This window comes from Anolis sagrei, chromosome 6 (assembly GCF_037176765.1).
Source record: "Anolis sagrei isolate rAnoSag1 chromosome 6, rAnoSag1.mat, whole genome shotgun sequence".
Classification (NCBI taxonomy): Eukaryota; Metazoa; Chordata; class Lepidosauria; order Squamata; family Dactyloidae; genus Anolis; species Anolis sagrei.
The window spans coordinates 113642664-113657506 of NC_090026.1; the positions used below are offsets into that span (position 1 = coordinate 113642664).

The 14843-nt window shown below is 36.6% G+C and overlaps 1 protein-coding gene across 13 annotated transcripts in view; it reads right to left on the reverse strand.

The window, feature by feature from the left end:
* PARD3 (par-3 family cell polarity regulator) overlaps positions 1-14843 on the reverse strand; it is a 620400-nt gene that overhangs the window by 244638 nt on the left and 360919 nt on the right. For all 13 annotated transcript variants that reach the window (XM_067470360.1, XM_067470359.1, XM_060782524.2 and 10 more), the window contains one exon: positions 2983-3122. In XM_067470360.1, coding sequence (XP_067326461.1) covers positions 2983-3122 — 140 coding nt within the window. The remainder of the gene's footprint in view (positions 1-2982; positions 3123-14843) is intronic.

A 14843-nucleotide genomic window follows, 5' to 3' on the forward strand; every position in this document is an offset into this window, starting at 1 on the left:
AGTAAAATAGTTCAATAGACAAACAGCTTTAAAGGGATAGTACCAGAGATGAGATGGAATAAAACAGACATTTTTAATAGCAGCACTAATTTTGTTGCATGGGGATACAGTGACTTTTCCATCATGGAAGTTTTTAAAGAACCCAAACGGGCACATCAAGAAGGGATGTTGAGAAGAATTACTCCCATGGTTCATTTTAGCCCTTAAACTTTCCAAGTGCTGCAAATAATATAGGAAAGGCATAGTGAGCTTGTAGTGTGACAACAATATTAGGAGAGTGCATTAGGGACCACCATGGGTATTTTTCTCCTTGTATATTTTAAGCCAAAGTGGCAGACTCTCTGGAGCAGTACAAAATCCATAGTGAAAATACTAAGAAAATGTGTAAATGGAGTTGCCACTTTGTACTTAAATATTCTTAAATAGAAAAATAAGGGAGGAGGGCTGCCATTTCTGATCCCTCCTTAGAAATTACTAAAGCAATGGGGCATAACACAGAAGAGTTAAAACACAGGAAGTTTGCCCACTAAGAAAAAAGGAGAAGGCTTTGCAGGATATTAATTATGATAATGCTCTTAGCACACACACAGCCTTTTAGCACCATGTTCTTCTTCTGCCTCCCTTATCCCACTACAATGAGATCACAAATTAGATTTAGTAAAGATTTTTCTCTTCTTACGCTTCTATTATTCTGTGAGGAAAGTAGAAAAAATAGGCACATCAGCTTAAGTACCTAACTCATGTATCATTCTTCTATTTGTTTTTCAGGGAACAATGTTCTTCAATTATGCTAATAAGTATTAGGGAGTATCATTCGAGGGAACAGTCAGATAATTTCCAGAGAAGCAGTCTTTTTGCTCTGATGGAGCAAAAATAATGTGGCACAGCATCATGAAGAGTAAGCTCTTGAATTCTTTCTTGCTTTGTATTTTGTGACCATTTGTATATTTAACAGATCTCTCTGTGTTGCACAAACCTTCTAGATATGATAGTCCTCTGAAAATGAGGTGATACATAAGAGCCTCTAGGCTAGATGATTACAATATGACACATACTTCCTTCTCAGGCCTCATGGATATTGCAGTTACAGCCACACCTTAGTTAACAAATCCTCTGTCAAAGAAGCATCTTTTTTCCAAAGTCTTTTTAGAGGTTTCCCAGCCAGTTAACCCCACTTTGTCTAATTGCAAGCTGCAGCATGGCCATTGGGAAGATGATGAAGGAGAAAAACAGATATCAGTGTTGGGTGGCAGTAGTGCGTCTTCAGTAAAACAATGTAATAAAGCCTAACCTGAGAAAGAATGGGACTATTACTGTTATTATTATTATTATTATTAATAATAATAATAATAATAATAATAATAATAATTTATTTGTAACTTGCCCTATCAGCCCAGGGGAACTTGGGGTGGTTTCCAACAGAAAAAATGGCAAACATCCAGTGCCAATTGTGTTCTACTACAGCTGTGTCTGCTTCTGCACAAGAGGCAAGGTACACAGCAACCTCCAGAATCACTTCCTGAGAATGTGTGAAGAGCAGAAACAAAAGAGTAAAACAAATTGGCCTGGCATGTTGGAAAAACATGGGATTCCATCTTGCCAATGCAAAGGGGGCCATACTGACTCTGCATCCATTTCATGAACAATTCAAGTTGTTAGTGTTCAACTGTAAAGCCCCTTAGACTATGGCACCTAAAAATCACTTGTCTTGGATGTATAGAAATTTGGGACTTTGGATATATATGCAAATTCCTATATAATTTGAATTATGGCAGTTGCTGCTGTATACAAATGAACTTAAATTGTGGTTTTGTTTTCAGTATTCATTTATAATTGGTCCCATTGAATAAAGAAATACACTGGTTATGTTCAATAAAGCCAGTAACTGGATGTGAATAATAATAAAATTTGAAGCAATTATGATCTCATTTCCCAAGATTTGGGGAAAGGTTCTTTCACAGATCAAGGGGAAATAACTTATTTTCATTAACACATGAGCACCACTCCCTTCTTCCCCTCCTCATCATTGTTTACATTCTATTCTCCCTTATTTCTCATTTGCTCATTTTCTCATTTCTAGATTGCAATTTCTTATCTACACATTCCAAAAGAATTGCCACACAGTCCTCCTTTGTTTTGACTGCATATGTATTCCCACAAGGGAGGCTTGGATGGAGTTAAAGCAGAGGACATCTCACTAAATGAAAGGTAGAAATTTCTCAAAGTATATTGTAGCTATCTTAATTCAAACCATTTATAAACTAATTAGATTCTAAAATAAACTTCAAAGAAATTGAAACATCAGTGTATGCATGCAAACTAAGAAACCCAAACAACCCTCTTAGCAATATTATTGCATAAAATTACACTAATAATAACATCCTGCTGCCTTAGATTTTCCCCATCACCATTTTCTTAGGGGAGATTAATAGCTTTCTGTATTTTTATTCTTTCACATCCTAATAATTATTGCTCAGACAAAAAGTTAAAATGAATGCAACCATTTACTTAAGTTCCATCTCATGAAATGACTACCATATTCTATTTTCCCATAGGATGTTTGCTTCTTAAATTTTGGTACCTATGAAAAATACCATCCACTAAAAATATTAAACCTCAAATTTCAGATGGACTTGATTGCTATTGGTATAGTGCTGTGTGTTTACTATTTTGCTATTTTACTATGTATTGATGTTTTTAATTTGTTAACTGTTTGAATTGCTTTCTGTATTATTTGTTAGTTAATCCAGGCATCGAATTGTGCCTTTGTCTGTAAGCCGCCCTGAGTCCCCCTTGGGGTGAGAAGAACGGGGTAAAAGTCATTGAAATAAATAAATACTGTTATTGAGAAGGCAATGCCTGGAAAACTGTAAACGAAATGGGGGGAAAGTATCCCTAAAATGCTATGCACTTCAAATAGAGTGAAGTTGTCTGCTGAGAGGACAAAATAGAAGCCAAAGCAGCACTGCAACACTTCATCACCTCAATGAGCCGGTCTCCAGCCTTTAATCTTCCATCTTGAATAGCTGCACCTCTTGGAAGGATGTTTTTCACATAAATTGGAGCTGAGCCCCCAATGGGAACGTCTCGTGAAGTGATGCTAAATCCTAGGCCTTCTGTACCTGCATAAATGATTTAAAGGGGTAGGTTTCTCAGTGTTAGAGGATACACGATGCCTTAAAAAAACTTTTGATTCATGTCAAGCCACTTAAACATAACCTTATTTCGTTTTCTTCATTCTTTTTCCTTCCTCCAATATTTAATGCCTAAATAGAAAAGGTAATAAATTCCATCCCTGCAAGTGGGTATTTAAATGAGACATTGCACACAGACACATAACAACCTCCAACCCTTAACTGGATATACAATTTGGATTTCTTTTGTGTGTGTTCAGATCTTATAGCTCTTTAAGTATATTATTTGACCAGAACTCCCCAAAATACCACAAAGTAGAACAAAACAGATCTGAAATAAAAATAACTGATATTTCTTTCTCCGGTATCTGCTTACTACTTCCTCAGCCTCTGATGATGCTGACAACAATGATGATAACGATGGTAATAATAATTTTATTTCTTACCTGCCTTTCCTCATGGTTTGAGGAAGGTTACAACATAGTTTAAAACACATAATTATTGTAAACATTCTATAAAAGTTAAAAAATGTATTTCTATAAAATACATATTAAAATACACAGAACAAAGTGTCCACATTTACCAGCAACCTTAGCATTTTGTTTATCCATCCGCATAGACCTGAACCTGATTTACAGACTAGATATTTTCTACTGTTTCTTTATTGATTCTGGCTTTTTCATTGGGCAGAGATACACATTTTCAAATAGCATCTCACTTATGCTCCAATGACATATACACTTGAATGTAAAATTCAGTCAACTCATTTGTAAATCCCGTAAGATCAGCCTACACCACTAGCCCGCTAGCCACTTTAAAAGATCCAAAAAGATCTGGGATAGGTTTCATACTGGAATCTTTCTCACTCCATATGATGATAGAATCATAGAATAATGGAAGATCCGAGTACCTGCCATGAAGTACCACCCCAATCAAAACACTCCTGGAAGATGAACATCCAGTGTTTTTCTTAAAGACCCCCCCCCCCCCCCCCCGAGAAGAAAACTCCCAGGCAGCACATTCCACTGTGAAACAGCATTTACTGTCAGGAAGTTCTTCCTAATGTTTATGTAGAACACCTTTTTTGGAATTTGAATCCACTGCTCAGGTCTCTTCCACATAGCCATAAAACCCAGAATATCAGGACAGAAAATCCCACAATATCTGCTTTGAACTGGGTTATCTGAGTCCACACTGCAATATATTCCAGTTCAAAGCAGATATTGTGGAATTTTATTCAGCTGTGTGGAAAGGGCCTCAGTTTCCTAGCCTCTAGAGCAGCAAGAAGCAAGCTTGCCCCTTCCTCAATCCTTTCAAGTATTTAACCATGACGATCATGTCTCCATTCAACCTCTTCCAGCTAAACATTCCTAAGCCTTCAAACCTTTGATCATTTTGGTTGCCCTTCTCTCAATAAGTGGGACTTCATTCATAGAGAAATGTAACATCCCACCTATTGGGAATATATCTATACTACGATCTTAAAGCAATCTGATACCACTTTAACTATCATGGATGGATTTGATAAGGGGCCCAATATGCTCTGTTAGAGGACTTAATGTACTCCCCTGAACTACCATAAAAGAGTTTTCTAACAGATTAGATAGAATTGTGACAGTGGTATGAAAGTGCTCTAAACTGTATTATGCTCTGAGTAGCTACTGGTCCTTCCAACTATGAAAATAGCAGGGAATGAACCAGGGATTCTTTAAATGCAAAGTATACATTCTTCTACCACAAAGACAGGGTCACTCTCTATTTTTTTTCCTGATTGCCACTCAACCGATTACCACGACTATTGACTGTCTACCTCAGGTATGGGCAAACTTCAGTCTTCCAGGCATTTTGGACTTCAACTCCCACAATTTTGGGATTTCTGGGAGTCTTTGATATGAATGCTGACTGTTACAGTATTGAACTGTAGAAAATCATAGAGGATAACCCCATCCAAACCTTGAGAAAGTTCCCCTTTTGAACTACAATTGCACAACCATTGACTATAGGCTGAAGGATTCTGGGACAAACAGCCAAATGGAATTTTTCCATACTATAGATCAGGCATAGGGAAACTTTCACCCTCCAAGTATTTTGGACTTCAACTCCCACAATTCCTAACAGCCAGGAGACTGTTCGGAATTGTGAGAGTTAAAGTCCAAAACACTTGGAGGGCCAAAGTTTGCCCATGCCTGATCTAGACCATTAATGTCAATAACGATGACGACTAAATGGAATTTCATATATAGTAAAGTCATTTTAAACACCCTTTGTCTAAGGAAGTGGATACACCAGGGGAAGGGTCATTTCCTCCATGACTTAAAAGACTCTTGACTGATAAACAGAAATCTGGACTAGGTATCTCTCCCCAAAACACAAACCCAGCATGTTTCTTACATTCTTAAGGATTCGATGTCCCATCCAGTTTTAATCAGCTTAATCCATTTTATTGATAAAGTGTGTGTAATTTTGTTATTCTTTTTTAAAGGCCCAGCAATAAGTATAGTTTCATAAGCTACTCATTTTTTGATCAATTCATCCTTTTACATCTTATTCCTGCCTAAGTTTGTGCTTAATATTATAATATTCTATAAAACTGTTCACAGATTCATATTTGCTTTCTAAAGAATCAGAGCACAGTTTCACATCTCCCTGCTCCTTTTTTGTGTGCAGATGCTGAGTTTATTCCATCTTTAACAGTGCAAAAATAGAATGATACATTATTTATGGTTAGTCAGTGAAAACATATGGCAAGCTCTGCCATTCATCAGGCTGCCTAAGTATCAATGTACAGAATAGGAGTGAGTAAACTACTATAATAAATGCAGTACACAAAGAAGAAACTGGAACACACCAAGACAGGGGACAACTCATGAGACTGGTTTTAACTTTGGTATCACCAGCTTCAATCAAGTCTACAAGAGGATATTCAAGAAATTATATAGTTCCCTACCATTGCCAACACACACGGATAATAACTACATCTGCAAAGTTTCTTACAAGACAACCAGGATCTAATTAATATCATATTGCAAGGAAATAAGCTAAGACACCCTAAGAAAAACAACACTGAAGCTCCAGTCTCAAAGACCACCTAAGCTAGCAGATGCTGATCACCCCACTGACCACCATAGTTCAAATTTTATCTCTCCCATTAATAACATAATTTATAAAGCATACAACAATATTGTACAGATATTAAATGACAGGACAACTTCTGCCTTTTGGCTCAAGAATGAAACAGAAATGACACAAATGAAAAGTAATGGCATGAAAAGAGGGAAAGGAGCATTGGAGCAGCTGCTCCTTAAGTGACCAGGAGATGAAGACAGACAGATCTCCCATGATGCCCTCATGGGAGGCCCTTTACTCCTATATAACAGCAATCAGTCAATCAATCATTTGATAGATTCAGAAAATAAAGCATTATTTAGCATTTGAAAGCCAGCATGGTGTAGTGTTTTGAGTGCTGGACTAGGTCTTTGAGATAAGGTTCAAACTTTCACTTGGCCCCAGAAACTCATATTGTGAAAGTTGACCTCAGGAAAGGTCATGGCAAACCCCTTCGGAACAAATTTTACCTAGAAAACCACCATGGGTGCAGCTACACTGTAGAATTAATAGAACAATGGATGTTATTTTAACTGTCATGAATGAATGCCATGGAATCCTGGAATTTGTAGTTTGGTGAAGCTCAGAATGGAGAACACCCCCCATGATTCCATGGCATCAAACCATGGCAGTTAAAGTACTGTTAAACTGCATAAATTCCATAATGTAAATACATCATATAATAGGTTTACCTTTGGATTGCCATGAAGTGGAAATGACTTCAAGGCATATGCCTTACCATTTATATTGGATGTAGCAGTTAAAAAAATAGGGGGGCTGCATTCTGAAGAAAGCACTTGATCTGGGAATGTCCTCTATTTGTAAATATTCACTTTTAAGATAAAGAATCATAGGAAGGGGAGGCAAGAGCTTTGAAGTAGCGTATTGCCATTTGGCATCTAAATATCAGACTGAGCAGATATGGTCGCTTGATGAGTCTTTTCTTCCACAATAAGATCATTTGTCCATAAATGTATAGATTTTTACATTTCAATTTATACATATATGTCAATATATAGATATTTCATGAGAGTCCATGCTGTCTTTTTCAATGACATTCAAGTGACTATAGTAACTTGAAACACCTTTCTGATTAGTTCCCTTAACAATCTGTACTAAAACTTTCAGGTAGATCGGGGTCATCAAAAACACATTATATGTCACTGTTCACTGTTCAAGTCATGGTCAGAGGTCAAACGTTGACCATAGGATTGGTTTTATTGATTGTGATGTATAACGGATTGTTTTAACTGTTTATAATTGCTGTTATATATGTTTTATCTTATTGTCTGTGTTGGCATCGAATTGTGCCTTTTTGTAAGCCACTCTGAGTCCCTCCTTGGGGGTTGAGAAGGGCGGGGTAGAAATGCATGAAATAAATAAATAAATAAATAAAGAGGTCTGGTTTTGTGTCCCATCTCCCCTCCCCTCAAAACACACACACACACACACACACACACACAGCACTTGGTTAGTGATTATATGAAGCAGAGTCTTTCTGTTGTGACTGTCTATAGAACTATTTTCTCCAAGAGATACTTTTTGATTTTACTTTACAGCAGTGAATTAAATCCAGGTTTGTTTTGCTTGCTTTTAATTGCTGAAAAATTGTTTCATGTGAGCCTTGTTGTATAAGAAAGGGAAAACCTATTCACTCAACTATATAAGCAATAAACTGATGGATTCATCGATGCAGAAAGTGCATTGAGAAAAATGCTCTTGTTTAAAGCATACTTATGACTTTAGAACTGAGCTGAGCTTTCAGTCTAATTGCTGTTCCTTCTACATTTGCTCTATGTGTACAATGTGGGATGTGTGAATTGAGGAGTTCGTAAGTTTCAATTTATAGCAGACATGACAGGCACCTTGACAAGATATAAACATAAGAAATATGAGAGGGAGTTCTTACATCTTTGCATCTGTGTCACTGCCATTAGTGTAATGGGCAGTTCTGAACAAGTTTGTGGATTGGTACTCCATACAGTTTTTCTTTTGATTCAAACAACAATTAGTTTTGAAAAATGGGTGCTCACTCAAAGGGTCACAAAGATTCTTGTTCTCTTCCCTTGGAAAAATAACACTTTTAATGCTAGAAAAGAACTTTGAACAGTATTCAGCTATTAACTGATTATTATCTCTTAGTATCTCCATGTGGGGCCAGCTGGAAAGTACCCAAACTCTTGTCTTCTTTTAAATTAAGAGCTTGCAAGCAATAAAAAAGTGACACATTTTTGCAATTAATGTTCTATGTGCCTAATTAATTTTGTTCTTGCTGGGATCTACTACTGAGCAGAATCTTTGCTACTAGGACTGTCGGGATGCTGTAATGATTGCTTCATATAGGTTGAATATCCCTTACCCAAAATGCTAGGGACCAGAAGTGACTGAGATTTTTTTTCCAGATTTTTAGAATACTTGCATGTACATAATGAGATATCTTGGAGATGTGACCCAAGTCTAAACAAAAAATTCATAGATGTCTCATATACTTCTGATGACAATATGTATAATATTTTTAATACTTCTGTGCATGAAACAAATGTTGGGTATATTGAACCACAAGAAAGCAGCCAACCAGTTGGACAATTATGGAGAATTTCGGATTTCCTGATAAGGAATACTCAACCTGTATTCTTACTGCCCTCCATTGTGTGCAGATCAATTTTCATGATACAAATTTCTCACAACTTGAATTGGATAAAAGTTTCCTATTTTTATTCGGTTTTTGGGAGGAGTTACAGATTCATTATCTTTATATTCTACTCTACTGATGAGCAAATTTTGAGCTTTTTGTATAAAAAGTATGCACTGATTTTAAGTTGTGTGTAGGAATGGCACACAAAAATAGAGCAATGACAGTAATGTAAAGCTGATGATTACAGGCCCATTTATATGCCTGCTATTTTTCACCAATAAGGTGTCATTCTATTCTGATTCAGTGAATTGGTCATCAAACATGAATACTACTGTCTTCTGTGCTTCATTAGGAGACCATTGTACACAAAAAGAAACTAGTAGAGAGGATATAACCTAAGCATTGTAATGTCACAAGGATCAAGACTAAGTTGCTCTGTTTTAATTATATCTTTTATGAGAGTACTAAGATTATATGATTTTTAAACATTCCTTTATACTGGAGAGCTACAACTCTAGCATCAAACATATACAATCACAGTAATTGTGTGAGGAAATGACCAGTTGGAAATCCGAACAGGTCATTTGAGAATGAAATGTCTGCAGCTGCATGTCCAATCAATGTAATTACGAAAGTATTTGGAATGCCTTTCTGCTGAAGCCACTGAAAGAATCTGAGCCACTGTGCATGATCTCTAGCAAAGGACATGTCCTCTAGGCCTGCAAAGTATAGCATAAAAAGTGACCTTCCATCTTTTCACCAGTTAACCAGGAAATGGAATAGCCATAGTATTAAAAGTTGCAGTAGTATGGCCTTTCCATCATCCATCCCCACCATTTTCACTGTTTAAAAAGCCATATTGGTGCTTGGAAAATATATATTTTGGAATTACTATTTCCAGAATTCTTTACAGACCTGCCACATAGTATCACATGCAATACAAGGAGAAAAGAATTATCAGAGGGTTTTTTTCCCCCAATGAGGGTCATTTTCCAAAATCTTGCTGTCTAATTCATTCTGCTGGCTGTTGAGGGACACTGGTATAGTTGAAATGTTTTCTACTTGTAGCCATACAAGTTTGCTGAGGAGCAAAATGTGATCACAGTATATACTTTTTCCTCTCTTTTGAGCTGTACCAGCGATCTTCCTTGATTTAATTTGGTGCAGCACTGACCGCAGTGCCACTAAATACAGTTGATGGTAATAAGCAATGTTTACACACCTATAATAAGTCCAGGATAACAAATAACATTGTGGTGTGGTGGTTTGAGAATTGGACTAGGAATCTGGAGAACAGGGTTTGAATCCCTGTTCAGCCATAAAAACCCACTGGGTGATCTTAGGCAAATCACATCCTCTTGGCCTCAATGGAAGGCAAAGGCAAACCCCCCTCTGAACCAATCTTGTCAAGAAAACCCATGATAGGTTTGGCTTAGGGTCATGAAAAAAACAACAACATGAAAGCACACAATATCAAGAAAGATATGATTCAAATTGATGTTAAAGATCTGCCTAGGAATAAAATGGGAAACTTAAAAACTATGGAATTTTCTTTCTCCGAACCATGTTTGAAAGGAGACAAGGAATAGAACTAAAGTAAAGAACTAAAGACGTGGATGTTCTGTTGTGCATTTGATTAGCCAATTCCCTGGACAAGTGGCCATAACTATGACCTAAGTCTTGTCCTTGCACCTTACGACTTTACTATCCAAAGTCTTAATTATCTAGTTGTAATTATCTAATCCATTTGCTGCTTTATCACCTATTCACTTTACTCATTAGACCTACCATTAAATTGTTGTGCGCCAGACCGTCCTCCTACAATGAGACTTAAATTATACTATTGATGGTTGTTATGATGTTGCTTAATATTGTTTTTATATTGATCATTGCATTTTTTACATGTTATGTTTTAACTGTCAATTGGGCTTTGCCCCATGTAAGCTGCCCCAAGTCCCATTTTGGGAGATGGAGGCAAGGTACAAATAAAGTAGTAGTAGTAGTAGTAGTAGTTATTATTATTATTATTATTATTATTATTATTATTATTATTATGTCTGAAATGGACCACCACCTGGATGGACAATCACCAGTCTAGGAAAAGAGTTCATATGATATTGTATCCATTCAAAATAGCACTATAGGCAAAGAGGTCTACTCATTCAAAATAGCAATGCATTCAGAAACTCTTCTCAGTTTGGCTCCAGCTGGTGCTATACATACTGAGTTTGTATGAACTGCAAAGATTCACTGAACTGCAAAACTTCAGTAATATTAGAACTTCAGCAACAACCCTTAAATCTGTATGCTAGACGTTCAAACCCCGACCTTTAACAAAAGATAAATAGATATCAATTTTCATTTAAGAAAAAGCCAACAAACATTCTGCATTGACAGAAGCATATTACTGACCTTCTCTTCTGACTTTATTAAACAGCTAATTCCTATGAAAGATCAAGTTATTTGAAAATGCCAAAATGGCAATAAATATTAAGAAATCATAACAAAAGCAAGCACAATTACTGTAGGACTACCCCACTTTGTCATGGTAGACGACATAGTTCGTACCACTTGCAAAAAGAACAGCTTTAATAAGGAAGATTTCTCTCTTCCTGTGTCTCATCCTTTCATATCTGAACAGAGGCAATTTGCACACTCTAAATCATTATTTCAAATGGATTGACTAAATAAGAAGAAAATATCACACCGATGGTATACATTTGTGTACATGCACTAATGTGCCCACAAGGAAATTTAACTCTAATGATGGTAATTGGTGAAATAACTGCTGCCTGTTAGCTCAGAAGAAAGGACGTTTGTTAGGTTTCTGTAAAGCTTGTCATGTTATAATATCCTTCATTAAAAATAATCAAAGACAATCAACATCTCCATTCTGTTCATGTTGATAATAAACTACTTAGGGGTATGCTTAAGTACTGTGCTTCATTTGTTGCACCACATGCACATTCTCATCATAATCAAATGAGAACTGAGGCACAAGGCATGTATCAATCCACAGTAAACATAAAAAGAAGAAGAAGACAGTTGCAAAAAGGGATCCTATCTACTTCTGTCACACAGACCATGTCACAATGCATAAGATTTTGGAGTATAAGATATAAAATCAAAACTATGATGCAAAGAATCCCACTGGGAATGGGAGCTAAACAGGATGAGGAGATAAAATAGAGTCTTGCTTATCCAACATAAACGGGCCAGCAGAATGTTGGATAAGTGAAAATGTTGGATAATAAGGAGGGTTTAAGGAAAAGTCTATTATACTTCAAATTACATTATGATTTTTCAAATTAAGCACTAAAACATCATGTTTTATAACAAATTGACAGAAAAAGCAGTTCAATACATGGTAACGTTATGTAGTAATTAATGTATTTACGAATTTAGCATCAAAACATTGAAATGTATTGAAAACATTGACTGCCTAGAGAAACAGCTGTGGATCCGGGCAGAAGACAGACTGTGTTGGATAATGCAGAATGTTGGATAAGTGAGGCTCAACTGTAAAAAAAATCTGTATTAAAATCTCTTTGCCTAGGACAGATTAACTACATTTTGAATTTCTGTTTTAAACTTCTTGCTATTCTATAAAGAAAAGCAATTGTCATACCATGACCACAGCAAACCCATATCTTATTTTAGGAAAACAAACAGCCTTACAATCGACTGAGGCCAGTTCTTGTTGGAGAAATATCCTTCTTTCCCCCCTTCATTGTTGAATTTTACATGAGTCTTAAATATCTACCTGTCTTCCATGACTTCTTCCTAATTAGATATTGGGCTGCTGAAAAGAACTCAATTTGGATGTAACTTGCATAGGATTTTAATGTTCACATTTTAATTTTATTTACTCCCCTATTGGTTCTACTTTAAAACATGCTACTAAGTTTTTATGGAATGACCTGAGACAGTTTACCCATGACGTATATAATTTGTAGGCACAACTACAAAGAAAATCGCCCATACTGTGGAAATGGACTTATCAGAAGGCTGTACATTGGGATTTCCGTAGGCAAACAGGAATGCCAACTTTCTCATAAAAAGGGAAACATGATATTCATATGTGAGAATGACTGTATCACACCAGCCTTGCAAGATTTACAATTGTTTTGGCTCAAAACCTAGGCTCACCACTCAGCAGTGGCAGCTCACTGAGTTATATGGGGATAACAACAAATATCTCTATATCTAGACCAGTGGTTCTCAACCTGTGAGTCCCCAGATGTTTTGGCCTTCAACTCCCAGAAATCCTAACAGCTGGTAAAGTGGCTGGGATTTCTGGGAGTTGTAGGCCAAAACACCTGGGGACCCACAGGTTGAGAACTACTGATCTAGACCATAACTTTGAAGATTAGATCAAAGAGAACCTTTCTGAGATATTTGTAGGGAAGATGATATACAAAAGTTACTCATAATAGTAAAAAAAAGTAATGAAACGAGGTGCGAAAATAACTACTTTATAAAATCTTGTTCACATTTCCCCACTTCTGCCCCATCACACTCCAGACATCCATAGAAAAGGGCTTATCATAGGCCTGAGATACAAACCTTTCCCCAGTATTGTAACTGTTTATCTTGTATTTTGTGTGCTGAATTCAAAAATTGCAATAATGGTATTATACCACAAACATTTCTTTCACTAATTTCATTAGTGATTCAATACTGATTTCACTTGTGAAAAAGCTGTACATGATGGAGGAAATCTGAGATAACTTTTTTCAATTTAGAATGTCCAATTTCTAATAAATCAGCAGTAAAATGGCTTTTAATCAATTGCTATAGTTGTGTAGTGAAACTGGTTACAACCCGTTAAGCTGCTCAAAAACTATTTCTAAAGGTTAGCCTTTGTAAAGGTAAAGGTAAAGGTTTTTCCCTGACATTAAGTCCAGTCCTGTCCGACTCTGGAGGTTGGTGCTCATCTCCATTTCTAAGTCGAAGAGCCAGCATTGTAGACACCTCCAAGGTCATGTGGCCAGCATGACTACATGGAGCGCTGTTACCTTCCTGCCAGAGTGGTACCTATTGATTTACTCACATTTGCATGTTTTCGAACTGCTAGGTTGACAGAAGCTGCTTCGAACCTGCAACTTTTCAGTAAGCAAGCTTAGCAGTTCAGTGGTTTAACCAACTGCACCACCACAGCTCCTTAGCCTTAGTAGCTGTGTGCTAAAATATATGTAGTTGCCAAAGAGTCTTACCAAAGCAACCCCATGTGTGGTACAATGGAATAATCTTTGTGCCGCAGCAATTTGTATTCCTATTGTTACTGCCAAGAAACTATAAAATGCTGTCTAGTCCACTACATAGTCAAATTACTGATGCAAACTATGTGAACTATTTCTACTGTCAATTCAAGAAAACCAGATGCCTGTGTAGTGTTTTGGTGGTAGTTTTTTAATGTTTCCTTTTTCTGTACCATTAAAGATGAAAACATTGGTAAATCACTGTAGCAACTGACTGACTTCATATTTGTAAGCACAACAATTCCACACTCAGCTAGTAATACTGTGTTTTCCCCCCAAGCATGTCATCTTAAGCTGATGGCCTTGAGTATTTTTGAAGGCGCATCAACAACAGAAGCAAACTGTCAGCTCAACCTTATGTCATCTAAGTTTGTAGAGCTTAAAACTCAGTAACCAGAAACAAGCAATCTGGTAGTTCACGTGAAGTTCATAGAAAACAGAGCATAATCAAAGATGGAAAATAACAACTCCAATCATGATTAAGCCACAGAAAGGCTCCCCTTAGACTTGTTCCATGTGGGAAAGCATCTTGTTAATTTTTCATTTAAAAATGACTGACACTGTGCTGAAGCATTACATATAGTACAGACAGTCTCTGGGTTACAAACATCTGAATTACAAATGACTCCTAGTTAAGAACGGAAGTGAGACAACAGGAAGTGACAGAAACCTACCCCTCAAAAGGGAAAATCTTGTCTTGAAAGAGTT